The sequence below is a fragment of the Cloeon dipterum genome, chromosome 3 (assembly GCF_949628265.1).
Source record: "Cloeon dipterum chromosome 3, ieCloDipt1.1, whole genome shotgun sequence".
Classification (NCBI taxonomy): Eukaryota; Metazoa; Arthropoda; class Insecta; order Ephemeroptera; family Baetidae; genus Cloeon; species Cloeon dipterum.
Window position 1 is genome coordinate 30,025,191 of NC_088788.1, and position 25,213 is coordinate 30,050,403.

A 25,213-nucleotide genomic window follows, 5' to 3' on the forward strand; every position below is an offset into this window, starting at 1 on the left:
TGTTCGCTCAGCATAGGATCTCTTAATTAAGGAGCCTTTCCACGCAGCTCTTTCCATATTTTGTGTGTGCGTAACGACTCGACGCCTCACGCTCATTTATCATCCGTTTCCCCTGCATCCTTAAGCTGTCACAATTCGGTCTGCCGAGCAATTATCTCAATTATGAAGGCGTCTGATTGGTACACATAAGCCGGTGTCGATAATATTCTACAGAGCTTTTCTTTCTTTATTTCTTCATCTCAATCGCCGCCAGCTACATTTTGCGAGATGGAATTTTGCATGTTGAGCTGTCACGCTGATGTGCGTATTAAATAGTGAACAGATCTGATTTGCCAGCAGGTAAAACGGCGCTTCTTTCTGCTGCTGCGCACGTTGACTTACTCCCTGCTGGATGCTGGAATACAATTTTGACTCTTGTGTGTGGACATTGATTTCTGACGATGATATATTTACTAGGGAGTTTAAAATCTAGTGGTAATGAACAGATAGCAAAATCAATTTTGACACTTTTCCTGAAAAAGTTAATAAATGTGTGCAACAATTTACATTCATCATATACTTAAGCTATATATTTACATTTTGCAATTTGCTTTAAAACATCAGTGACTCGATCCACCCAAAAAATTGAAATATTTTAACCATAGAGTTGAGGAATAAAAGGGCTAATTATTATCAACAGAGAGAAATTTTCGTCGGCGAAATTTTGTATTATAAATAAAGTATTGTTATCCGGCTCGAATTGTATCAATTTCATTCGTAATTCAGAAAAAAAGGCAAAAAATTGTATTAGGGACACGCTATTTATATTCTTGAAGTGTATTATATTTATTTCTTCGAGCACGCGTGATGCTAATGCAAATTAGTCTGCCTGTAAGCGGTTACCTTTGAGAACAGTTAATTAGAGCCACATATTTTATGAGCAGTAGTCGTGAATTCAATTTTTCAAGTCCTTATTCATGAGTAAGGAAAACATTATTCTCAGAAATTAGACTGTGAGTTTTCAAGCAAAAAGGGACTGCTTTCTAAAGCAATTGTCATTGCCTCATAAACATCTAAATTTCCTTATATTTCAATAAAAAAAGTTCAAATTCGTAATCATTAAAGATAAGCATATATTAACAAAATAAATACACGTGTTTGTTGTGCATCTTATACTTTGTATTTATTTCCAACGCATTTCAGAACTCCCTGTGTGATTTTTTTTTAATTTTTATAAAAAAGCAACAATAACAAAAAACTTGGTCGATGTTTCATTTTCAGATGCCATTTCTCTGCAATAAGGAATGTCTTTGGTTATCAGGTATAATGCGGAATATGTATGCCCCATGTGTGCGCATTTCCAAAAAATGACACAAATTCTTCCATGACAAATTATTCGCTGGCATATGATCAGTCGCATTAATCACAGAGAACAATAATTCAAGGTTTCCTGATACCATTGTTTTCAAGTGAAAAAATATAATCGTTTTATTTTTTCTGCAGATTATGGAGGATTTCGTTGAATTAGACGTGATTGGACGAGGAGCCTTCGGAACTGTGACCTTGTGCCACCGCAAATCGGACAAGAACCTGCTAGTGCTTAAAGAAATCCAGCCGCAGGACAAACCTGAGATCACCGAAGAGGAGGTAAAAGTCGTCTCAAGCTTCAATCACCCCTTGATCGTCCGCTTTTTCGGCCGCTTCATGCAAAAAAACAGCATGTTCATCATCATGGAATACATGGCCGGTGGCTCCTTGTGGCACTACCTAAAGGGTCGGAAAGGAAATCTCCTACCTCAGGAGCAGGTGATCCGCTTGTTCGCCCAGTTGGTGATCGCTGTCGAGCACATCCACTCGAGAAAGGTGCTGCACAGAGACATCAAGCCGAAAAATTGCCTACTCTCTGCCGATCACTCCATCATCAAAATCGGAGACTTTGGAATATCAAAATTCTTGGAGTCAAGCAGGTAAAAATTAATAATTAAAATTCTGGATCGATTAGAATATATATATAAAAATATTTAAGGTCCCGCTCAGGCTCGATTGTGGGAACCCCTGAGTACTTCTCCCCTGAGTTGTGTCGCGGCGAGGCTTACGGACGCAAAAGCGACGTCTGGGCTTTGGGATGCGTCCTCTACGAAATGATGACCCTGACCAGACCCTTTCATGCAACCTCGGTGCCAGGACTGGCCATCAAGATCCTCAGCGGCGAGGTCAAACCACCGGATGCCCAAAAGTATTCTGAGATTCTCAGGCAACTGCGAAAGGACATGATGCACCCTGAGCCGTCTGAGAGGGTTGGAATCAGGGCGTGCGCTGCGTGTCCCCTGGTGGCAGTCGAAATAGTCAGACTTGCCTGCACCTTAGGGCGGGCTTAAGTGGAGGAATATTTCTAGTGAGGTGATGAATTGAATTTTAGAGCAATGTGTTGATTGGAAAAGTCCATTTATTTATCTGCAATAATTTTTGTCTGGTGTCTTTAACTTTTATGACCAATAAGCTTTAATAAATTCAATTAAATTGTGAAGTAAATTAAATCAAATTCCCATTTTTATTTTAAGTCTCGAATTGACTGTGCCACTGACGCTCAATGATGTGTGGCGTGGGGGCAACATATATTATTTATTATTTTCCTTTCTTTTTTGATCTTATAAAATGCACGGACATTAGCGTTCAAATAGTTGTCACAAAATTAGGGCTTTAGAAAATTGTGCCAAGGTTTAGTTAATAATCATATATAATCTACCAGTGCTGATTTTGCGGCTGGTTTCATTATTTTATGCAAGCAGTGCTCTCTTTTTAAACCCTTTTGCCTTTACAACTTCCCGCATCGATGCAAATTATTTCACTGACCTTTTTCAATACTAATATAGCAAAGTGAGAGATGACATTTATTGCTTCAATTAACTCTGGCAGCAGCGTGTGCACCTTCATAATAGCACCATGCAGCGTGAACCTTTATTGCTGATTATTAACGTTCGCAGCGATCAAGACGGCAGATACACACCAAGAAGTGAAGTAATATGCGGGTCGCGCTGGTGGAAATTTATTAACATGCAGGCCGACGTCATTGCCATTTTAGGACTCACATGGGTGTGAAAATGCAATCGTTCGAATAATTAATTACTATGCACCATAACATACAATTAATTATCATATATTCTGTCTGTCTTTGAATGGACGGATAGTATTTAGCGATACATAAAGTGCAACTATGACGTTATTTTGTAGGCCTATAGAAGAAGAAATATCCTGGATTTATTCTTTTGTTCTACATCTCAATTAGTTCCGAGAATAACGATATGAGGATCAGAAACGCCTCTTCTGTCGTTTAGAAGATTGCTTTTTAATGGGACAGAGGAAGGGATTTTTTTCTAAATTGAAATTAATTCCAAAGTTGTTTCTACGATTTTCATCAACCAAAAATAGGTTTTTCTTTTCACTTAAAATTTCTTTCTGCATATCACTTGTCACAATATTCTTAGTTGCTCACACTGGCTCTAGAAAAACATTTTAGTATTAACATAAATTATTTTTTAACAAAGATATGCAACTTAACCATTAAAAGCAATTAAATAATTTTTGTTCAAAATTTGACCTAATTGGAATATTGATTTATATAAATTTTTACAATAATACGTAAAATTGTTTAAAGGTTATAGAAAACTATAATGGACACTATCTCACTAATCGGGATTTAAGATTTAACCCATTTCTGAATAGTGTTTGAAATAAGTGGAGTGATATATTATACATTTTTTGTTGTAAATGTGACAAGCCACAAGGCAGATATATATAATGCTATCAAATCGGTTCGAAATTTCCTGAATGTCTGTGTTCTTTACAGTTCCTATATAGAATGAATAAGTACACTGTCTGTGATCTCAAACCTTCCCGTCCCCCATTTCCCGGAGCCCATGAGTCTATATGACCAGGAGGAAGGGAACCTAGTCTGGCATTTCTACTAAACCTTTTTTGCATCAAAAAAATTTCGCCTGATTTGTACGGGTACTCATTTTTTAGCTGACCTTGCAGAAAATTTTCAAATTATGTCAAATTAGCAGACCACAAATTTCATTTAAAATCTATACCAACAAATAAAACGACTCCAAGTGACTAAATTAATCCACCATTGTTTAACTCTTAGTGAAATCATTGCAAAACTCTAGCTATTAAATTAACTGTCTTGTTTGCGTAATTTATACTCCCGCATATCTGATATTTTATTGACGTTTTCTGGTGCGAGAGTTACGAAATGAGACCCGTCCTCGCATTGGAGACATCTCTGAAACGTCAAGCTGGCATACATATTTTAGCTGTCAGCAATTTAGATGTAAATGCCGCGCGCGAAATATGCTTTTTGCTGTCCAAAAAAATATTCGCAAGGGAATTTCGCGGAGAATCTTGAAAGCAGACACGAATCTCCGTCACTTTTTATGGGTTTTATATATTTATTCGATTCGACGCGAATGTAAAGTGCCGCAGCCGAGCATTAATAAATTTGAAACGAGCTGTGTGGCGCGCATTCCTTTTTTATCTCATTAACTTTAAAGGGGCCTGCTGCTAACTAAATTAATTTTGCGCCTCCTGCTCGTCGCGGCATGTCAGCGTGCGAAATAATTTATTCTAGCATGCGTCCTCTTTTTTGTTGATCCACAGTACTCACTTTTTCTGTAAACCAAAAGTTGAAAAGTTGAAGAGAAACTATCCGAAGGGAATTTTGTCAAATGATAACATCAAATTAAAGTTACAGCTAAAATTTCCCTGAATATTTTCCTTCGCCAATAAGTCTAGTAGTCTTTAAAGGTTTCCTTTAAAAGGGTTGCATTCCTAACGGTATAAAATTTTGTTCTTCGCGCGGTCTGACAAAAAACTGATGCAGGGGGTCATAAACCACGCGCGAGCTAGCCTGTAATATTGTTAATAACATAGAACTGAGCAGCTTCAAATTCATATTTATGCCGACTACAGTAGCAAATTAAAATGAGTGTCGCTCAGGGGCTCTAAGATTATCACCATAACGCAGACACTATTACATTTGGAAAATAAATTTAAAACGGCCTATATATATTTATCCTTTGCCTTTCTGGCTTTCAGCTAATCTTAAATCTATATAGGCCTTGCGCTCTTTTACTCGAAATGAAAAAAATGCAACGTATTATCTCGATTTTTTTAGCTATATTTGACTTGAGATAATTGTCTTCAGTTATTACAAGACCGAGCGTAAAATAAACTGCAGCTTCTTGTGCGCCTTATTTCTTCGATAGTTTAAAACGCGCAGAAATATCCATGTCGTATGAAACATATCACGTGCATGAGATGATTAAATCACGCTATCATATCTTTAAAGCTTTAATAAAAAACCACCGATCAATGTTCAAGTAAAGGTAGAGACATACCTCATCTCAAAAATGTATTATTATTTATATTCAAGTTTATTCACTTCCCTAATAGCATAGCAGTTAATCTGGCTGACTTACAATTAGCTCTGCCTTGCCTATGCATTTTGATGCCCCATTTAAATAGCAACTTTCATTTAGAACTTTAGTGAATTATTGCTTTCAGCTAATGTTGATAGGTTCTAAGATGCATATTATTTGTTCACATATCTCAGGCTTATCCACTAACAGGTTTTTGATCTTGACCTTTTGAGTATTGCAGGCACAATTTGATTAGAACAATGCAATAGTCATCAGATTAATTCAACTTTGATTTTAATATTATTTACAGCTGTCACATTTACATAATAAAACACATTTTCTCGTGGCTATCAAATTTATTTGATAAAAGTCCATTAAGCCTTGGTTTCTTCCTTGACACGGTCCTTCTTGAGGGGTCCCATGAAGGCAGACTTGTCGGCAGGGGTCTGGAAGCGACCATGACCAAACTTGGAAGAGGTATCGATGAACTTGAGGTTGATCTTCTCCAGGGCAGCCCTCTTGGTGTGCACCAGGAGTGACTGTAACATAAAATTCAACATTAATGCACTGCACACAATTGAAGAAATAATAATTAAGCATTAAACTTTCAGTCCTATCATTAAGCATCAAAAAAATCAGTTAGGGATATACTGGCTCTGATTATTCATCATTGAAAATTTAAGTTAAGAGATGCTACAGCGGACAAGGTGAAGTTACCTTTCTCAGAGTGATGACCCTCTTCTTCGATCCCATGCAGCAGCCCTTCAGCATGATGAAGTCGTTGTTAACTTCACCATAGTGGGGGAAGCCACCCATAGGTGTGATGGTCTTTTCGGAGAGATCGTACTCCGTGGCAGCGTTGTTCTTAATGACCTGCAAATTAAAAAAGAAGAATGTTAGAATTAGAAAACCTAAGGTACACTGACTGGAGAATGTAAAAAATAAGACATATGTCGGGAATATGGCCTTTGCCCACGCGTCTCAGCCCAATGGACTAACGGACCACAAGGAATATACCCCCGCCCTTCCTCAGCCTGGAGGCGAGAAAGGAGTTAATTTCGGACACTGCGGTTTGGAATGGACTGCACAAGCAGCTCCGGCGACCACTCTCGGGATCAAGCAGCAACCAGGAGGTCGCCGCCATTACCCAAGCATCCTACTTAAAATTTGCGGGAAGAGCAAAAAATGGGTGTTATTTTATAAGTTCTCACCTTGCCATCCTTGGTGTAGATGCCGTCACCAATGCGGTAGATCTTCTTGTTGATCTCAGTGCGGTGGTGGTAGCCCTTCTGACCAGCGCGGGCCACAGTGAACTGCACTCGGGAAGGATGCCACGCGCCGATGCAAGCAATCTTGCGCAGACCCTTGTGGGTCTTACGGGGGAGCTTCTTTGTATGCCAACGAGAAGTCACGCCTGTGAACATAAAAATAGATTGTTCCATTATCTGTGATAAAACTTGGCCAAGAAATATGAATTCAATTTTTTCAGAAGGAAGGCAGCAGTTCTAGAGATTTCTTCAAAATAGAAATTCAGAATTGCACTTAGAACATTCATCACTAGTGTATTCGACATATTAATGACTAAGATCAATCGTTGGTTTGGCTATAATCTTCAGGGTATAACCAAACAAACGATTGTAACCAGCTCACTTAAGAGAATAATAACTCACCTTTGTAGCCGTGACCCTTGGTGACACCAATGCAATCAATCATCTCGTCTTGAGAGAAGACAGCCTTAACAGGAACTGGCTTTTCCAGCTTCTCCCTAGCCCAGTCAACCTTCTCGCTGATGGTGCCTCCGTTGACCTGGATTTCCATGATGTGAGCCTTCTTCTGGCGTTTCTTGAGGAGCTTCATCTGCAAACAGGAAGAGAGAAATAATTAATAAAGAAAATATATATCTTCCTTAATTAGTGAATTTAATTAATTCTTTGAAAAACTATCAAATGGAATTTAGAAAATGTCGCAGAGTATGGCCTTTGCCCACGCGTCACAGCCCAATGGACTAACGGACCACAAGGAATATACCCGCGACCTTCCTCAGCCAGAAGGCGAGTAAGGATTTAATTTCGGACACTGCGGTTGGGAATGGACTGCACAAGCAGCTCCAGCGACCACTTACAGGGTCAGGCAGCAACCACTGCAACCAGGCGGTCGCCGCCATCACCCAAGCATCCTTCCAACAATACTTAGCACACGATGGATTAAAAATGGAATACACACCTGGGTGTGGGCAATGACACGGACGACAGTGCAGTACTTCTTGATTTTGTTGAGGTCCTTCTCAATCTCCTTCTTGCCAATATCCTCCTTCCACTTGGTGGAGGCCTTGGTGAAAGCACGCTTCTTGCACTTGTACCTGTTTTGGTCAAGGGCGCACACATGGTCTCATCAGTACACTGAGCGGAGACCAATGAATGCTCGGCTTCTTCAGCCGCAAGCAGGCAACAAAGCCCTCATCGGGACCGCAGTCGCGAGAGGAGGACTTAAGTTGTAATTTAATTTTCCTGCGATTTTAATAAGGGCTGTTCGAAGATAAGTTTTCACTTGGGGAGTTCATAAAAAATGCTCAGACCGCCCTAGACGTCTCATCAAGGAATCTCAGTGTCCATAAACGATGCATAAGTCTAGTTGTTCTCATCATTGCAAAATTCAACACTTAACCCACACTTCTTCAAATATTTTAATGGGGATAGAAAAAACTGACTAGGGCACCATAACGAATGGCAAAATTTAAAATTCTCACCAGTTCTTGTAGAACCTACGGCGGCACTCTTCTCCCAAATGCTCAGCCCAAACAGTCTTCAGGGCACGCATGCCATGAGGAGTCTCAATGTAGCCGACAATGCCAACAATGACCATTGGCGGCGCTTCCAAAATGGTGACAGGCTCCACGATTTCCTTTTTGTTCACCTCTGAAAACATATTAAATTTTAAAATACGCCCTGCATCAATTCACAATTTAACAAAATTAGGTGGTTCAGTCCGCTCGTCTTTAATCTTAAAGAATTTCATAGTTATAGATTTGTACACATGTGAGAGTTCATCATGAAACGAGCCAATGGCGTGGGACACGTGGTCTCAACTTACTTGAGCCGGGTCTGTCAGCCTCTCGGACAATGTGCGTCATGCCCGCTTTGTAGGCGATGAAGGCGGTCAAATGGACAGGCTTGCTAGGGTCATCCTTAGGGAAAGCCTTCACCTTGCCACGATGTCTGCGTGAACGCTTCTTGGGGTAGAATCCCATCGAGCCATGACGAGGGGCACTGAACTTACGATGCGACTAAACACACAATTCCATGTAGTTAGTTCACCAATTTTCCATAATTATATGTAACTCGGAAACTTAAGTGGCTTCAACAATATTACTAGAGTAGATGTTTAGAAATAGATGATTTAGCAAAGAAAATCTAAAACCTATTCGGATGTAACCATGCGGGAGACCGCCAAACGTGGCATTTTGTCTAAGTCTGTCGGCTTTCGTATTTTCCACAAAATTCGTACAATATAGCAAACAAATAAGCATTGAATACTAAAACAACATTAATGAAAATTATTTTCAAGCCAAAATGAAATAGAATGGGGAGAGGATGACTGAAATAATTCAAGATTTGAGAGCTGCCCTAAAATACGTACCATCTTGTTAGTCGTCGGTGTTCAAATGACTGAGAAAAATGATGCCTTGTTGAGGAATGGTGGGGTGGAGTGGCAAAAGTAACATGGCCGACATTATCAAGTGGGCAACTTAACATGTCATAATTATTGTTTGTGTGTTGTTTCACATTTCTCATAAATATTAAACAAATTTACCTCGAATGAGTGTTTTTTATTAAATGTTATAATATAGAACCTTATATAATATCTTAATAATTTAGAAATGAAACTGAAATAACTAAATATAAAACTCTACTACGTTGGCCTCAATGCGCAACAAAAAAATGTTGGATACATCTTTCAACGCCAGATGGCGTACGTAGGTACCAAGCCTAGATAAAACGGCGTGCAAGCAGCGTTTACCGCGCCCACCACACAGCAACGTTGCCACATAATCATCAATCATCGTCATTTTCGATTCTTGCGAGCAAGTGAAACGCTACCGCGGTAGGTTAAAATATTTCATTTTCCAAATCTTTGATCATCTGCTGAAGTCATTGACATTTTCCAATTTTTAACCTCTCAGATTGATACTGATATATTTTCTCTTCACACATGTTCAAATAAATGTGAAATTAATTCCGTACTTTAATTTTTACAGGATCCAAACAAAACGTTTCTAAAATGGTGAGCATGGCAGTGTGTTGTTGTCATTCAGTTACTAAACTTACTCTTCTTATTTTGCAGCCAAGGGAAATTAAGGAAATCAAGCAGTTCCTGCTTATTGCCAGGAATCAAAAGGATGCCAAATGTAAGATCAATATTTTCTGAATTGCTTGTTACCGAGACTGAAAAAAATGTGTTTAGCCGTCACCATCAAAAGGAACAAGGATAACACCAAGATGAAGATCCGCTGCAGCAGGTTTCTCTACACCCTTGTTATCACTGACAAAGAAAAGGCAGAGAAAGTTCGACAGTCTTTGCCTCCTGGTGAGTGCTCACTTATACGATTCAATAAATTATGTGATTACGGTAGATAATACATGAAACATTTTTAACAATAATATGGCCTGCAATGAGAGTTCAAACTGGATTTTTGCTATTGTTTTAGTTGAATCAGAGAGTGGCCAATAATTCCAATCAATTTCTGGTTTGGGAGTTTTTTTAATTTGTGCAAACTGTCAAGGCTGTTTATCATTGTTTACATTACTAAAATTAGGTGTGCCAGATAACTCACAGTCAGGTTTAAACCTGGAGATCCCTATTACCTCCTGTGTTTAAATTTCAAAAACAGATTCGCGGAATATCCTAATAAACCCTGAGATATCTGGGTCAAACTGGGAGGTTGGCATCTCTAATCTTAATTATCGGAACGTTGATTTAATTAGTATGTTGTACAGTAAATTAATTAGTTTTGAAAACAACAGTTCTCACCAGCTTTTAAATTTGAATTGCGAGTGTAGAGCATAGCTTAACAATTAAGGGTGATAAAAACGGTACTGTTTAGTGGCTTGGATGAGTATAAACTACTAAAGAAATAAAAATTTGTTTGGCGTATTATGAACTTTTCATTTATGTAAAACGAATGAAATTTATTTGCTGACAAGTTCATTCCAAAAAATTGATAAATTTTTCCGTGCTTTATATTATGCTTCTCTATGATTAAAATGATTATTGACCATTTTATATTGACAATGACTTGGTAATGTTGATGACAAATTGGTAAATACCATAAAAATTATTACTGCCTCGTGTAAGATGCACACAAGGGTTTGTTGTACTACGCTATTGTCATTTTTATCTGTTGTCTGCGCCAATTTCATGGTTTGGAATTAGGATCTTACGGATCTTATAATAATATAACCTTAATATAATTTTAATAACAATATAACATAATTATTTATCATACATTGCTGCATTTTTTAGGTTAGAAGTACAGAAAAATCGTTATACTTGTGGGTTTACATAGATACTTCATGCAGACATGATTGCAAGCTACCAACAAATTTTAAAAAAAATTAAATTCATTGGTCCATTTTCTTTTCTCAATTTCAATGTCAGGAATTGGAAAAAAATTCAATTTGATGATGGCTGGTGTTGGTTTTAGAGGAATTTGATTGTAAGGAAGTAGGGTGCAGTATGCTGGGCACACCGGTTCTCGTTAGATCACCGAAGTTAAGAAGCATGCGTTGCAACCAGTATAACTTTAGGCCAGCTCGCTACTTGCTGGTTTGCACCTTTCCAGCATGCGTGATTTGGCATCACAGGATGAATGTCAAGCTTAAGGAGAGTAGTCTCTACTCTCCTTAGTCAAGCTTTTCAAAAAGTCCTTGGTGCGGAGGCAAGTGGCCCTTCAGTGGACTGGGTCCCTGTGCGTCCATGTTATCCGTTCGCGGTGTTATTGGGACCCGGGTTTCAGCATTCATGCTAGTACAGTGCGCGCCCTTCCCGGTCCTCGGACAGGGATAAAAAAGCAAAAAAGTATTATTATCCCCTTTAATGAACTAAATAAATTTAATAGGACACAGTCCTATAAAGAGTGTACAGTTGAAACTTGATAGCTTAAAATGTGTTAATTACCCGTTATACAGATACATCCTTTTTAATTGAATGTCATTTTTTTTGTTGCAGGCCTTCAAGTGAAGGACATCAACAAGTCCAAACGAAGCTAGGTGTTTTTCTTACAATAAATAATTACAAAAATATCTCAAGAATGTTATTTAATGAAACTCCAAAACAGCGTCATCCTTCAAATCATTTCACTTGTAAATTTATTAGTTGTTCGGCTCTTTGTAATGTTAAAAACAATTGATTCATCAATTAAATCGCACTCATACTTCGGTTGAAAATTATTTTATGCGTCTCAATAGCATGGCTGATATCAAGTGGATAAATGACTAGAGGCTGTTAAGGATTGCCTGAAGAAGCTCAATGATTATATCACGAAATAAATTTAAAATGAAAGATAATGGTAAGTTTAACTCAATGATGTTGGCATGATATCTTAAAATATTATGGTGTAGTGACAATATTGATAACAAAAATCAACTCAATATGGCAATTTTCTTGACTTGCTTGAGAAATAGAAACAATTAAATCTTAGGTGTTGGCATTTTAAACCAAATATTTTGAGCTTAATTCTTTATTTGATGTGCAGTAAGTTGAGTTAAATTAAAACTTAAACAAAAAATATAGTTTAATATAGATCAGTGTAATAGCGATAACCTAACTATGCCGAAGCTGTATCATGATTTTAATATAGGGGTGTACATACTCTCTTGAGCTTGGTCACATTTTTTTTTAAATCAAAGAAATGACATTTAAAGTAATCCCCCCAGTGACTCTAATTCGATAAATGGAGGGGAAATCTTGATAGCACAATTGGAAAGATATAACTTAACTTCATCAGCTTAAAAAGTTATTTAAAATGCCAGGTATAGGCATAGGCAAGTTGCACGGCGCAACGGTGAATCAGGTTGCATACTTAGATTTTGGCAGGGGAACCAGTTCATTGATACATCCACCTTTCAACATCACCTAGTTGCTACAACTCAATTTATCACGTATCATGAATGTGTGTATCAAATAAAGCGGGAAGGGCAGGGAAAGGACTGAGCGGGTTGTTTCTTTGCTGATGCAGGAGATGGCATGCGAATCTGGCGCGGCGAGGGAGGCAGATCGCCCACACGCGGAGAGAGCTCGCGAGTCTCCCCTCCGGTCGGGCGGCCGCTTTGTGTTGATTCTCCAATTCCCCCATTTGACGGATCCTGCTGGCTGGCTGGCTGGCTGCTACACGGTGGTGGCAACCAAGTGAGTTCGCAACACACGGACCTCCCTTTGGCCGCCGCATTCCGCGAATCGGGGACACCTCTGGGGTCGTGTGAGCCCCACCAGTGATCCGTGTGAGTGTTCGCGGGCGACGCGGGGACCCTTTCGGCCGTCCTGCGAGCAGCGGGTTCTCTCGGCGACACAGCGGCCGAGCTGGTGGTGCGACTTTATTTTTAGGTTACTCGAGGGGCGTGTGTCAAGAGAGCAGTCTGGCCGCCGTCTGTCCGTCTGCACGCGGCCGAACCCAGAATAGACAAGTCGGACACGCACATTTTGGCCGCCCACCGCACGTCGGCCGAGCCAGCGGGCGCGATTTGCGAGCACCTACGTACCCCGAGTAAGCACCAATCCCCACCCTGGGTACCGCCATTACGTGGTGGTCCTCTCCGATCCGCGCTCCACATTGAGATAGTCCACCCGGAGACCCCACTTTTGGGCCCAACTCGCCCCGAACGCACTCCCCGCAGGCCGACAGCCTCGCCGACGACCGATTCGACCACCGAGGCGCGTCAGCCGACGCAGTGTGTTTTCCAGGTGGATACCCTCTCATAGGATATACCGTGTGCAACGTCAATACTCGCCAGCCGTGTAAATAAAAGGATACGCAGTCATTAAGGGTAAGTGCCGTGACATTTCTATTTGACACTATCTACTCTGACATGCTTTTCTGATTTTGGACGTTTGACACCCAATCGTGACGAGCTTAATTTGTCTCCCAGTGACATCGCCTTTAATTTGGGCGGACTCACTCAGTGGGGTGGGTGGTGCTCAAGATAATTTTGACAAACATTTGGCAAACAAGATTTATTTTTTGAATGACTTAATTCATTGCTCGAAAATATGGATAATGTGCCCTGATGTGACAGTCATGTCATAAACCACAAAACTGGTACATTGAAATTAACAGCATAGATTTTAAATTTAAAATTATTTTTGGCTGGCCAAAATTGTACAGGTTGTTATTTTTATATCATATTCTAAAAATTTTCTAAAACCGATTAGATATCAATCAAATTTCAGATTGGTGAATATTTGTTTATCAATTAATTGAATGGTCACCCAAGAAAATGCTGTTTTTCACAAGCCTCAATGTTTCGTCATAAATGTTGTTGCCTATTTTCCGTTGTAGAAATCGAGCATTCATCCGTAATAAGATATCCAATGGTGTGTATTTTGCACTGCTGCTGCTGATGTGATGCGATTTAATTTTGTGCGGCCAGCAACCAACCACTTCCATAGTGTTGGGACGTGAGAAAATCAATAAATGTGCTTGTTATACGAGTGTGTTATTCTGCGTGTGCTGCATTTATTCGCGGTTTTTGTCTCCAAAATGATTGTGAGTGGGGTTGTATGTGATCCTGCTCTTGGGTTGACGACAACCAGTATGCTGCCAGAGAAACTAATAACACAACTTCTCAAGAACAGCGTGTTGCAATTTTTCAACTGTGGAAGTTCGAGTGGAACGCAGAATGTTAAATTGCGCTATTCAGCTTAGCTGGGAAAATAATGGGGGAAATTTAATTCGCTGCAATCCTGCACAATATTGAAATCGCGGATGCTGCTGTCTCATCGTCATAAAAATGCAATATTGCCGTGGATGCCTTCGGGCGCGCACGCTTTTATGCTCCACACGTTATGTAACTGTCGATGACAAAGCTTTTCACTCTTCGTGCATGAACGTGGGGTTGCAAATCACAAAGTAAATACACAAATTGCGCTTGACACATGTCGAGCACTTTGTTGTCATAGAAAGTGATTTTAATTATGCTTATGCGCTTTTAAAAGTAACGATTTCGTCGAACAGATCTAAACATGAAAGCCAATCACGGCTGCGGGGAAATATTCCATTCCTTCAATCAAAGTCTTGATTTGAAATGAAAAAAATCAGATAATCCGCTACCTTAATTTTAGGTTTGAAATGAACTTGAATTACACAGAATTTGCTTTGATTGTTATAATTAGAAAAAATTTGTGAGTTAAATAGCTATCGAAAAGTTTTGAGCTAAAAGCCGTATGAGGCTATCAAACCGTCAATTACACCAGCTGAAACAAACAACAATCGCTGTTCTTTCGAGATAATAAGTGGCCGAAATTGAAAAAAAATGGGCAAGCAGGGTGGCTGTTGTGAAAGATCATAAGGGATACCATAATATTATTATTACTAACTGAAACGATTGTAGAAATTCCAAAAAAATACTCGTCTACGGTTAGAGAAAGTTAGAGAGTAAGTCACTTGATCAAGTTTAAATATTTATATTTGTGTTGAGATTTAAGCATTAAATTTGCCATTCAAATTCTTTGGTCAGCTTGCTTTTCCTCAACCAGTACGTAGAATATCCGAATCGAGAACGGCTATTTCCATCTGATTAACTCCCAAAAAACAAAATGCGATGTCGTTGTGGCGTGTTTGCTGTGCGAAAAGTCTCAGTGCCAATTTCCTGCGTTGGACGGCGACTTTTGAATGGCTGATGCGATGCGTCTCTCTGCTCTCTCGCATTTAGATAAATGAGCCCGACGTCCTCTTTTTTTTTTTGCTGCCAACAATGAAAGCGGCTTGCTTGATGCCACTGCGGGATGATATTTTGAGCTTAATGGGCGTATTGACATTTGCATCACACAGACGCTAAATAAAAGATACGCGCACGAAAATTGCTTTTCAGCATTAGACTGACTGTGCGGTTCTTTTCACTCGCTGAATGAAGTTACAAATTGAAACGCCGTCTAATGACGCGCCGAGAGCACCTTACAAATATTTGGTGTGCCCTGAGAACGGGGCAAAAAGTAAATTTGTCTTCATTCTCGTGACGCCGAGACTCAAGCAGGCTGGCTGTCGCCGGAATAATAATGACGCGTAATTTAGTTCCGGGTGAAAATAATTCACATTCCTCTTCGTGCTTGCTGGCTGCCTCTTGTACATTCCTTTGGATGACAAAAACTCCCGTCCAGACGTCTGCGTTTCTCTAGAGAAAATTTTGGAAAGGTGACTTTGCTTTTTGTGAGCATTTGCTCTGAACGTCGAGCAACTCATGAGTTAACATAGTTATTGCTTGGAATCTTGGAATTAATAGCGATAGGAGTTACTTATAATTATTCCTTGTTTTACAAAATGGATACTCTTAGATTTTAGATTTTGTGTTAAAATTTAAAATAAAAAATCAGTGAAGGAAGGATGCTAAACGCAAAAGAGACTGAAGTTACATGGTAACAAGATTACTCAAGAGAGTGGAAGACAAGCAAAAGCGATTTTACCCAGCACTAAACTTGCGTATTTTCAATTTTTTCCTTTTTGCACTTAAAATTATGTAAATTTAGGCCTGAGCTCTTTTTGCGCACCACAAGGAAAAAGTTGAGCCCCAAAACAAAAGTTAACATAAGATTCGCTGAGCCACAAATTTACCTCTCGTCTCTGAAAAACTGCAGCGCTCCAAATTAAAAAAGTTTCGCCATGATTATAAAAAGGATGAATGCAAACGACAATTTCCCCGGGCACCAGTCTGTCCCGTGACGAAGGGGGGCAGCGATACATAAGTCTCCCTTCTGTTTTTAATCACTCCTAAGTGGCGCCAGAATAAAATCATAGCCGCTCATGCTTTTAACTACTTTCTCCTTAGTTTTGCGTGACACAGTACAGCGGGCCGAAACGACGCACAACTCACAGCCGCAAGTCGACGGTCGACAACGACTGGTGCAACTTTTTTAAGGCGTAAAGTTTGCATCTCTGCGACTGGAGGCTGGAGAAGTCGGGGGAGGAGAAAGACAATTCCTGCAAGCTCGCAACTTTAGCGCTCAGGTTGAGATTAATCATGCTTTTTTCGTCATGCAAAGTAAGGGGCGCGTTGGAGTTACACGCCGCTATTTGATCTTCAGGGGCCCGTGGGGACAACACTCACTTTGTGCGTATGGATGGCAAGTTTAGTGCGTGTGTGCATTCGCTAAAAGGATGAGAGAGCGGGAAAGCCTTTGGAGGAGAGTGCGTGAATAGATGGGGGCGGCTATAGGGGTGTGAAAAGCAGTCGGTTCAAATGCTCTGCGTTGACTTGATAAAATTTAATATTTCGTCTGTTTGAGATTTGAGAACTGCTGCAAATATGCCTTTATGAAAATTTTCGAATTTCACTCACTTCCTTCAAAATTGAAAGTAATATGATTTTTTGCATTCAATAAATTCGTTTTAGTGCTTTTTTTACTTTGATTAAACATGGATTCTATTCTGTTAAAATTGCAAATGAAAGCTGCCGAGGTAAACAGAGCTTAACTTTTCTTACGCCCCTCTAGATTTCCCCTAAATTAAATTTGTTGCATAGTTTTCGAGATACTATACTCCTTCGAACAGGAAAATCCAGAGTCTAGCACACCCCTGGAGAAGTTTAAATCTGATTTAACAGACACGAACTCCGCCCTTCTGCTGTTGGGTTGCTTTCTCTCCTGAATTAGAGAGACATTGCGAATCAAAAATTTATTTCCCTCTCGGAACAGAAGCCGAAAAACGGCGCAGAATGCAAATGGTTTGTTTACGAACCGTCAGCAGGATAGTCAGCCGAGTCGACCCAGTGTAATCAATTACGGCAATTATGCTCGGCTCACGCATTTGACACTCAAATGCCTCTGCACCGAATATTTATATCAGCTCTAATTGTGTGTTTTGGCCTAACCGACCGACCAACTAAACGTTGAACCAGCTGGAATGGAATTTCGCTCTCGTAAGTTTCGTTGAAACCTTTTGGTTCGGCTCACTCATACTCCATACACTCACTCTCGCCGGTTTTTGAATATTCATCTGGCGCGGCCCGGCGCCTAGGCCATTTAAAATTGTAATGAGACGCTGCTGTGAGCTATGTGAAATTTATTACACGCATTATGTATTTATGTATGCTGAGTGTACTTTATGTATACTAATCGCAATTTGATTCTCCGCTGCTCTCGTTTCGCTGGCTCCTTTCGAATTAATTATGCACTTTGTCTGCAGAGTGATTTCCCTTGTCCTACAGATTTTAACTTTGGCCGTAAAACCGGGGATAAAAGTAATTTGCATTTGCTTTGTTGTTGTTATTTACAAAGTTGTCTTATTCCTTGAGAGAATAGAACAAAAGTAAAATTATAAAAGAAATAAGCTGCTTAAAACAGCTAGCTCCTCTTCAATTCTCCATTGCACTGTTCTCTTAGTAAGCTATGAAAAGCTATACATATAATGAAAAAAATTACATCTAATCTTGTGTGCGCAAAAATTTGGTTTTGTCTTGTTTGGAATCTTCCAAGTCTTCATAGTTTATTCTAAAAATCAGCTATCATATGTGCTCACTTATTATCAATCTCCATTTCCATGGTAGAAGCACGTTTATTAGTATGAAAAAGCCTGATATCCGAGTTGTTACGGCAAACCTATAGAAACGCAATGAATAATGACTGTAATTCAACTGATATTGAAAGGTATGTTGTGGCGGTTCTTTCCATTTTTTATCCCAACTATCGCCGCCGCGCCAGCTCCTCCTTTGCAGCTGCTATATTTATATTTATTTGTTCAAACATTGGAATTTCTCTCATTCGATTTTTTGTTTACCTTAGTAAGCCGATTTTGTTCTTGTCGCACAATTGCAGAAGCAGAGAAACTCTGCAATAAAACACTACAGGACAGCATTCATCCCAGTGCTCTAATTACCATCATAAATCATATTGCATTTGGAACAAAGGCACACCCAGAGATTTTTTGCCCATCTCTTATCAAATTGGGCCAAATTTTGTTGTTGCGTGCTGCTTCCGAAAAAATACCACTGTGTGAGTTATCACGCGCGCACTTAAACTTTTGGCTTTTCTCGCATGAATAATAATTTTGGTCGCGCCAACTATAAAATGTGTTCCACAGCGGAACAGACGTTTTTGCATTCTAATGCTCGCCGGAATGATTCTATCTAGAATGAGGCAGAACAGTTCCAAGTAAAGAGACGTCGAATGGAGATTCGCGGAGTTTTCCAGTTCATAATTTGCGCTCAAGTATTGCCCTCATGGACAGTTTTTATTGTTAGCCAAGCCTGACAAATGAAAATTAACAAAAATATGGCAAACTGAAAACATAACGTATAAGTTGATATTTTGAAGAGATAAATTATGTCACACGTTTCCATGCTGTACCGCTAGCTGTTACAGCCTTTCGGGCCTCATTAGCAGCAGAAAAAAATAATAATGAAAGAGAGAAAATTAACCTTTGTGAAATTTCAGAATCACCGGTCATTGGAAAAGATCGAATGCTCTCATCGCTGAGCACAGATAAAAAAGATGAAGGAGCGACAAAAATCTAGAGCTCTCATTGTCAGCCGCGAGTTTTAAGGAGGCGGCTGGCGGGACCGGCAAGAAAAAGTTAACTTTTTTCTCCTGTTATGCATGTCTTATATAAAGAAATCGCTCCTGCGGATCTTGTTCTTTCTGACAATGAGAACTCGCTTCTCCTTCTGAGATGCATAGCCAAGCACAGTCAGCCAAGAGCAGTGCAAGGTTCTTGTTCCTTCTCATTTTATGGCCGCTCTTCATATATAGTCGCTGCCATGCATTGGCCATTACTCGCTCGGGTCGGCGCGTGCATGCACCCGCGATGGATTAAGAAAGCGCGCGCGCGCCTAACCTATTTAGGCGTTTTCCCTTATTATCACTTAATCCTCGCGAGCAGTCTCATTGTCCCGCCGTTTTTCTGCAAGGCGCGCAACTTTATTAACTGCCTCACGAGCATGCTCTCGGGGAAACGCCTGTTCAATTAGCCGAACATAATCCAGTGGAAACTGCTGGAATTTTCCATCGGCTTTTAATTGCGAAGAGGAGACAGCGTTGTGCGATCCCAAGCACATTTTTTCCCGGCCTGCAATATTGATTTTCCAATATCTGCACGTGCTGGTGTAGTTTTACTTTATCTGTAAGGACTATTCTAAAATACGAAATCTGCGCATCGTTAAAATATGAGCTTTTTTCTATACTAGTACATAATTTGTTTTTGCTATAAAAGTAAATTTCTTACAAATTGAATAAAGCTCTCACTTTTGTAACAAAATTTAAAATTTTCGCTGGAAATAAAATGGCGGATTTTGGAAGCAGGTTTGTTCGCATGGCATTTTGGTGCTTTCAATAGATTTAAGAGTAAACTAGAGCGTTCATCGGGAGAGCAAAACTGCTCCCGCTCCTGTCTAGTCCCGTATTACTACTCCCGGTTTTGATCCGCCTCCCAAGATTTGGTAACCACTCGCTCCCGGTCTTGTCCCGGTTCTCAATTTCACGAGTGCACTCCCGGAGACTCCCGGTCTTTTAAACAGGAATTTTAATTTTCAAGAAATTCCACTTCAAGAATCGAAAAAAATGAATTTTTCATATTTCGTCATTTTTGCAACTTCAAATCTCGGGATCTGACCATCAGAATTGAGAAAACTACCACTTGTTGGAAACGTCTTGACCTTGCCTGACCAGCTGAAGGTTTAAGGGGTACTAACCCACCACCCCCAAATTGCTTTACTTGAACTCCCACAAAAAAGTAAAACATTTTATTACTTGGATTTTTGTAATAATTAATAGTACTTATAATTTAAAACATTTTTCCTGATTTGGTGTTAAATAAAGGAAAGAGTGATTTTTTTTATAGGAATTTTGGATATTTTAAAATATTTTAAAGCCCAGAAGATGAATGTTAAAATTTTTGCTATCAAATTTGTAGCAATGGGGTAGAAAGGCGATGGAGGTAAGCGACTCCTTAAAACTTTGGCTGGTTAGTAAATGTTGAAACGAGTGTAAATTGTAAGGCGGGTAGTATTTGCAACTCTGATGGTTAGAAACCGAGATTTGGAGGTGCAAAGAACCCTAAAAATCGATTTTTTTTTCTTTTAGTGAACGAATTTCAAAAAAATAAAAACACAACTCAGAAATTTCCAAAAATGGCGAAATATTTGAAAAATTTCAATTTCAGAGCTCTCCCGTCAGTCCCTATTGCGTTTGACTTTACACTCCCAGTACTTTCCGGTCAACGAACGACAGTCCCGCGGGACCGGGAGGGATGGGAAATTTCGGGAATCCCGCTAGCTCCAGCTCCCGATGAACGCTCTAGAGTAAACAAAAAGACTCTTGAGTGCCGCAATCAAATTCATTAGTCGCGCAATTGTTTCAATCTGAAAAGCCAAATTGTCTCATCTAGATATCGAGTTTATGAGCTCGTAAACGTTCCTTTATCACCCCTATTCCGTTGTTTACTTAATTTTTAAATTCATCTTTACTTTGCAACCGATTAAAATTATTTTAACACTGTAGGGTTACAGCTGTCGGTGATATTAGAAAAATTGACCTAATTTAAAATGATGATACTTGAAACAAATCAGGAGAGTTGCCTAATTTTGGTTTCTATCGTTCTGAATTTGGTGATGCCGATTTTCATGTGATTTAAGACATTGTTTAACCTTTCAAAATAAATGTAGAAATCGATTTAAAATTTTATAACACTCTTGGTTCGATATTGCTGGAATCTTATTTGCAAGTGTATACGTATAACAGCAATGAATGGATCGTGCAAAATTGCTGGTGTGTGCGCCATAAATATTTAGGACTGCCGCCGGTGCTCACTCTTCATTGCGAATTTTTCGCCCTGCATGTCGCTCTCGAAAGCAATTCGAGCAATAAATCTCGCGACGCGCACACAAAATATCAGAAATCCGCTCCATGCATCACTCGACATTCGGCGCTCTCTTTCATGCGTACCGCACAGCACAGAGGGCGAATTTATTTCTATCCTGGCGAGAGTTATTGCCGGTGCGGAATCGAAAGAGCGAGATGCTGTCGTTAGCAAGCAAGAGCAAAAAGAAATAGAGAGCGAGACGCGAGACCGAATCGAACGATTGTATTTCTCATTAATTCAACGCCGTCGTCTCGGTGGCAGAGCAAATTAAAAAACGCGGGTCTGTTGCATCGCCACCGCTGCTTGCCTGCTTGCTGCGCACGAAAAAGTAAATAACGAAGCCGCTGCTCCTTTCCGAAGAGCGTGTGTGTTTAAGTGCTCCGGAGCTTTAAAGGGGGTGTTTATTGTGCGAGCACGCCTCTGTACATAAATTTGAATCCCGGACGAGCAGGCCCGGCACGCGGAATACATTACTCGCTGTTTTTCATTTCCTTTTGTCTCTCCACCATAAATCACTCATCATCCCTTTTCGCTCCCCTTCACTTCGAAATTGGGACCATATTTTTAGCTGCGAGCCGCACATTGTGATGGAAAAATTGACGCTGTAAAATATGGAGGAAACCATTTTTGTTCATGTGTGGGATTTTAATTAAATCTAGAGGACCTTTCTCATTTCGCTGAGAGCAAGACAGCCAGAATATTATTTAAAATCATTAAAAAAGTTATGTAGTCAGCTGTTAAATGAAGTAATAACCCATATCACAGAAAAACAGTAAACTTTTACCACAACAATTGCTGCTACCATTGAAATAAAATATTGCTGTTCTTGTGATTGTGGTTAACTGTTCACAAAAAGAGCAAAGAATTGATGGCTAGTTAAGCTCTTCAGCCGTTCAATTGATGGTTTGCCCTGAACCAGTCGTGCCATCGCTTTCAGAGTTTTCCCGGCTACCCTTTGGTGATGAACATTTTCCCTCCTCCGAAACGTGTCGAGCTGAGGAGGATGAATTATGCAACAACTTTTTCTCCGCGGGAAGACCGATGAGGATGTGAGGCGCAAGGACAGATGTTGTGAGCTGCAAAATGATTGATTCCGCTCTTTCTCGCCCGCTTGGCGTTACGATGAAATTTTATTAAAGCGTTTTACGACAGAGCTCTTCAAGTAATTTTCCCCGTCGCGAGGGCCGCTGTCGAGTGAGATCTGATTGAATTTCTTTCTACTTTATAGAGCACTCCCGCTGTGTTTTATTGTGGAATTAATTTATGGCAAAAAAGCGGTGTGCCGTGCAGCGCTGTAAAGTGTCATGCCTAGAACGTGCTTATCAGATCCGTTGGGGAAAATGCTGAAAGCATTGTTCGTGTCATAAAAATGGCAGAAAATGTGTTTTGACTCGGGCTCCATACACGAGCTGCATTTTCAATAGGCGCTTTAATTGCGCGCCCGCAGATACTGTCGGAGCAAAATGAGAGCTGACGTATTTAAACGCGGCCAAAATTTCGCAGCAATTTGACAAGCAGAGCGGAATTTTAAGCAGCAGTTTATGCTCTGCAAAGCAATAAATCCAGCCCATTATTTCTTGAAACGGTTGAAACGTAATTTTGCTTTAATATGGCCTGAACCGCAACGAGGCTTTCTGTAACTACTGCTGCCTTCGTGAACAAAATGTGTGCTTTGCAAAGAGCAAAGAGAGCAACAAACAACGAACGAACTGCGGTTGGGAAAGCACGGAACCAATCGGGCAGGTCGTTGACTGCCGATTCATAGCGAAACGGGAATTTAGAGAATGGCCTCTCAGTTAAGCTTGATTTTAGTTCTGTTTTACTACTGATTCTAATTTTGCTCTTGTTACAGCTTTGTGAGTGTCTTATTTTAGCAAAGCAGATATAAATAGACAAATTTATACAGTTAAATGTAAAAGAATAATCTTGCTCTTTTACGATCACGAGTTGCCACTCTTTTTTGCCTTTGAAATCTGACGAACAACAATTCAAGTAATGTTCCCCCCTTTGTTTCAATTAGTCTAGAGCGGAATTTGCGCGCTCTGCCTGCTCATTACGATGTTTTCCGCCAAAAGCACAGCGCGAGTTGTTCTCCGTGATTCGCGAATTTAATTAACCGTCAAAATTTCCTTTGATTTGATGAAGTCGCCTGCTTTTCAATTAAAGCCCCATTATTTCGAGCTGCCTTCTCCTTGAATGAGCCCGGGCTGAAATAAATTTTCCAATATCCAATTAAGCGGGCGAAAACCAAACTTTGGCATCGTATTTTGCTGCTGCATATTTGGCGAGACCGCCTCGCCGCCTGCAAACACCTTTAGCCACATAATAATGCACACACACTACAAGCCTGGGTGAAATGTAACAGGCAGATTATTATTATTACAAAACACGACTAGTATGGCAGCTATTGTAGAGGTCGACGTGCAGCAGAACACACGAAAGGGCCAACAAAACGACCAGCCCAGCACTGCCGCCTGCCCACCACTCGGTTATGGCCCGAAAGCGGCACGAAACTCACAATCTGGGAAAAAGAAGTTTTACCAAGCCCCACAATAAGCTGCCAGTCTTGAAAATAAAATGAAAAGGGCGTCTATGGAAGAGCAGTCGATTTCTTTTGCCATATTCAAACTTTAGACCGTAAGTTGGTTCAAAAAATATAAACATTAGACGTGATCTGTTAGAGTTTTCGGCCGTTATTTTACAGCTGGCCATTAAGTTAGCAGCCACACAAACCACCTGGTCAAGAACCATCCAAAAAATGGTCAGAGGTTTCCTCCAAAAAAATTCGACGAAGTGATAAAACTGAAGTTTTATGCGAACGCCTTCTCGTCTCATTGCCTGCCCCAGGTCACGTTCTGGCCGAGCGATACCAAATATCGACCTAAATCGCGTGCCGACGGTAACACTTCCCTGTAGTACGGGCTGCTGGAAAACGCGGGCGCACGCCGGCGGAGGAGGAGGTAATTAAGGTCGTTCATACCGTATTTCAATTAGCGAGCGCACACACCACCTAATGGCTGCTGCCAGGGCTGCAAGCTGGGGGGCATCAGCAGCAGGCCGGCTGACTCGTCCTTTCTCGCTGGCTTGAAACGGGACTAATGAATTGTGAGAGTGGGCCGCATCCGCCACACCGCCACATTCCACCCGCTGCGAAACAATCGGTGCGAAATTCGCTGTAAACTACAGACTGATTTCCAGGAATGTGATTTGCGCTGGGAAGATGGAGGTGTTGTTTCCAGTGCAGACACCTCGTTATGACTGAACATTTTATATTTTTGCTTAGGAAAATAGTAAAACTTTATAGACAACAATAAAGGCACAAAAAAGTTACAAAAATATGATAAACAAATTAAAAAATTTGTCCATGCAGTCAATTTATATGAATCTAATTTGTATCAGCCGCATCCAGATTGATTGAAAGTAATGAGAAAATGCAGCATAATTTAGTGTACTACATGTACACCAGATAATCCAGCAGGAAATGTAAGCACATATATTTGTTTCGTTCTAAGAATTTCACTTTGAAGTGTGAGGTTTACTGATGAAATCCACATTTCCTTTAATTAAGAAATAATTTGTGCTGGTTGGCTAACAGGGCAAAAATTTAATCTGGCTTTCATTTCGGCTCTAGTTGACGAGTCGGCGAGCAAGCGGGGGTTGTTGCTAACGGTGCCAAGAAGTCAACCCGCCAACGGTGAAGTTCATGCAAGAAAAGAAATCAGGCTCCGACGCACAGCAGAAACTTTAATTACACACT

The 25,213-nt window shown here is 40.2% G+C and overlaps 4 protein-coding genes across 5 annotated transcripts in view; 3 read left to right on the forward strand and 1 right to left on the reverse strand.

Annotated features, from left to right (window-relative positions):
- Positions 1–1,484: 1,484 nt before the first annotated feature.
- Positions 1,485–2,423, forward strand: LOC135939415 (serine/threonine-protein kinase Nek8-like). The gene is made up of 2 exons (XM_065483780.1): positions 1,485–1,946; positions 2,006–2,423. The coding sequence occupies exons 1-2, from the start codon at positions 1,486–1,488 to the stop codon at positions 2,355–2,357; spliced, it is 813 nt and encodes a 270-aa protein (XP_065339852.1). The 5' UTR covers position 1,485; the 3' UTR covers positions 2,358–2,423.
- Positions 2,424–5,735: 3,312 nt separating this feature from the next.
- Positions 5,736–9,176, reverse strand: RpL3 (ribosomal protein L3). The gene is made up of 8 exons (XM_065483864.1): positions 9,036–9,176; positions 8,490–8,682; positions 8,146–8,314; positions 7,623–7,758; positions 7,070–7,256; positions 6,611–6,813; positions 6,117–6,272; positions 5,736–5,938 (listed from the first exon to the last, which is right to left on the reverse strand). The coding sequence occupies exons 1-8, from the start codon at positions 9,036–9,038 to the stop codon at positions 5,774–5,776; spliced, it is 1,212 nt and encodes a 403-aa protein (XP_065339936.1). The 5' UTR covers positions 9,039–9,176; the 3' UTR covers positions 5,736–5,773.
- A 254-nt stretch (positions 9,177–9,430) lies between these two features.
- RpL38 (ribosomal protein L38) lies at positions 9,431–11,699 on the forward strand. The gene is made up of 5 exons (XM_065483865.1): positions 9,431–9,500; positions 9,655–9,680; positions 9,741–9,804; positions 9,861–9,983; positions 11,625–11,699. The coding sequence occupies exons 2-5, from the start codon at positions 9,678–9,680 to the stop codon at positions 11,663–11,665; spliced, it is 231 nt and encodes a 76-aa protein (XP_065339937.1). The 5' UTR covers positions 9,431–9,500; positions 9,655–9,677; the 3' UTR covers positions 11,666–11,699.
- Positions 11,700–12,712: 1,013 nt separating this feature from the next.
- LOC135939291 (inactive rhomboid protein 1) overlaps positions 12,713–25,213 on the forward strand; it is a 77,571-nt gene continuing 65,070 nt past the window's right edge. The window contains exon 1 of one of the 2 annotated variants that reach the window (XM_065483592.1): positions 12,713–13,438. The gene's annotated coding sequence lies outside the window, so the exon portion shown is untranslated. The remainder of the gene's footprint in view (positions 13,439–25,213) is intronic. The other variant, XM_065483591.1, reaches the window with a different exon arrangement.

Excerpts from the sequence above, each read along its gene's own strand:
- LOC135939415 (XM_065483780.1), top strand. The coding sequence starts at position 1,486 with ATGGAGGATTTCGTTGAATTAGACGTGATTGGACGAGGAGCCTTCGGA. Across the intron at positions 1,947-2,005 it reads AAATTCTTGGAGTCAAGCAG|GTCCCGCTCAGGCTCGATTG; the intron begins GTAAAAATTAAT and ends AAAATATTTAAG.
- RpL3 (XM_065483864.1), bottom strand. Across the intron at positions 8,315-8,489 it reads GGCTGACAGACCCGGCTCAA|AGGTGAACAAAAAGGAAATC; the intron begins GTAAGTTGAGAC and ends ATATGTTTTCAG. Across the intron at positions 6,814-7,069 it reads CAAGGGTCACGGCTACAAAG|GCGTGACTTCTCGTTGGCAT; the intron begins GTGAGTTATTAT and ends TTATGTTCACAG.
- RpL38 (XM_065483865.1), top strand. Across the intron at positions 9,805-9,860 it reads GAATCAAAAGGATGCCAAAT|CCGTCACCATCAAAAGGAAC; the intron begins GTAAGATCAATA and ends AAATGTGTTTAG. Across the intron at positions 9,984-11,624 it reads TCGACAGTCTTTGCCTCCTG|GCCTTCAAGTGAAGGACATC; the intron begins GTGAGTGCTCAC and ends TTTTTGTTGCAG.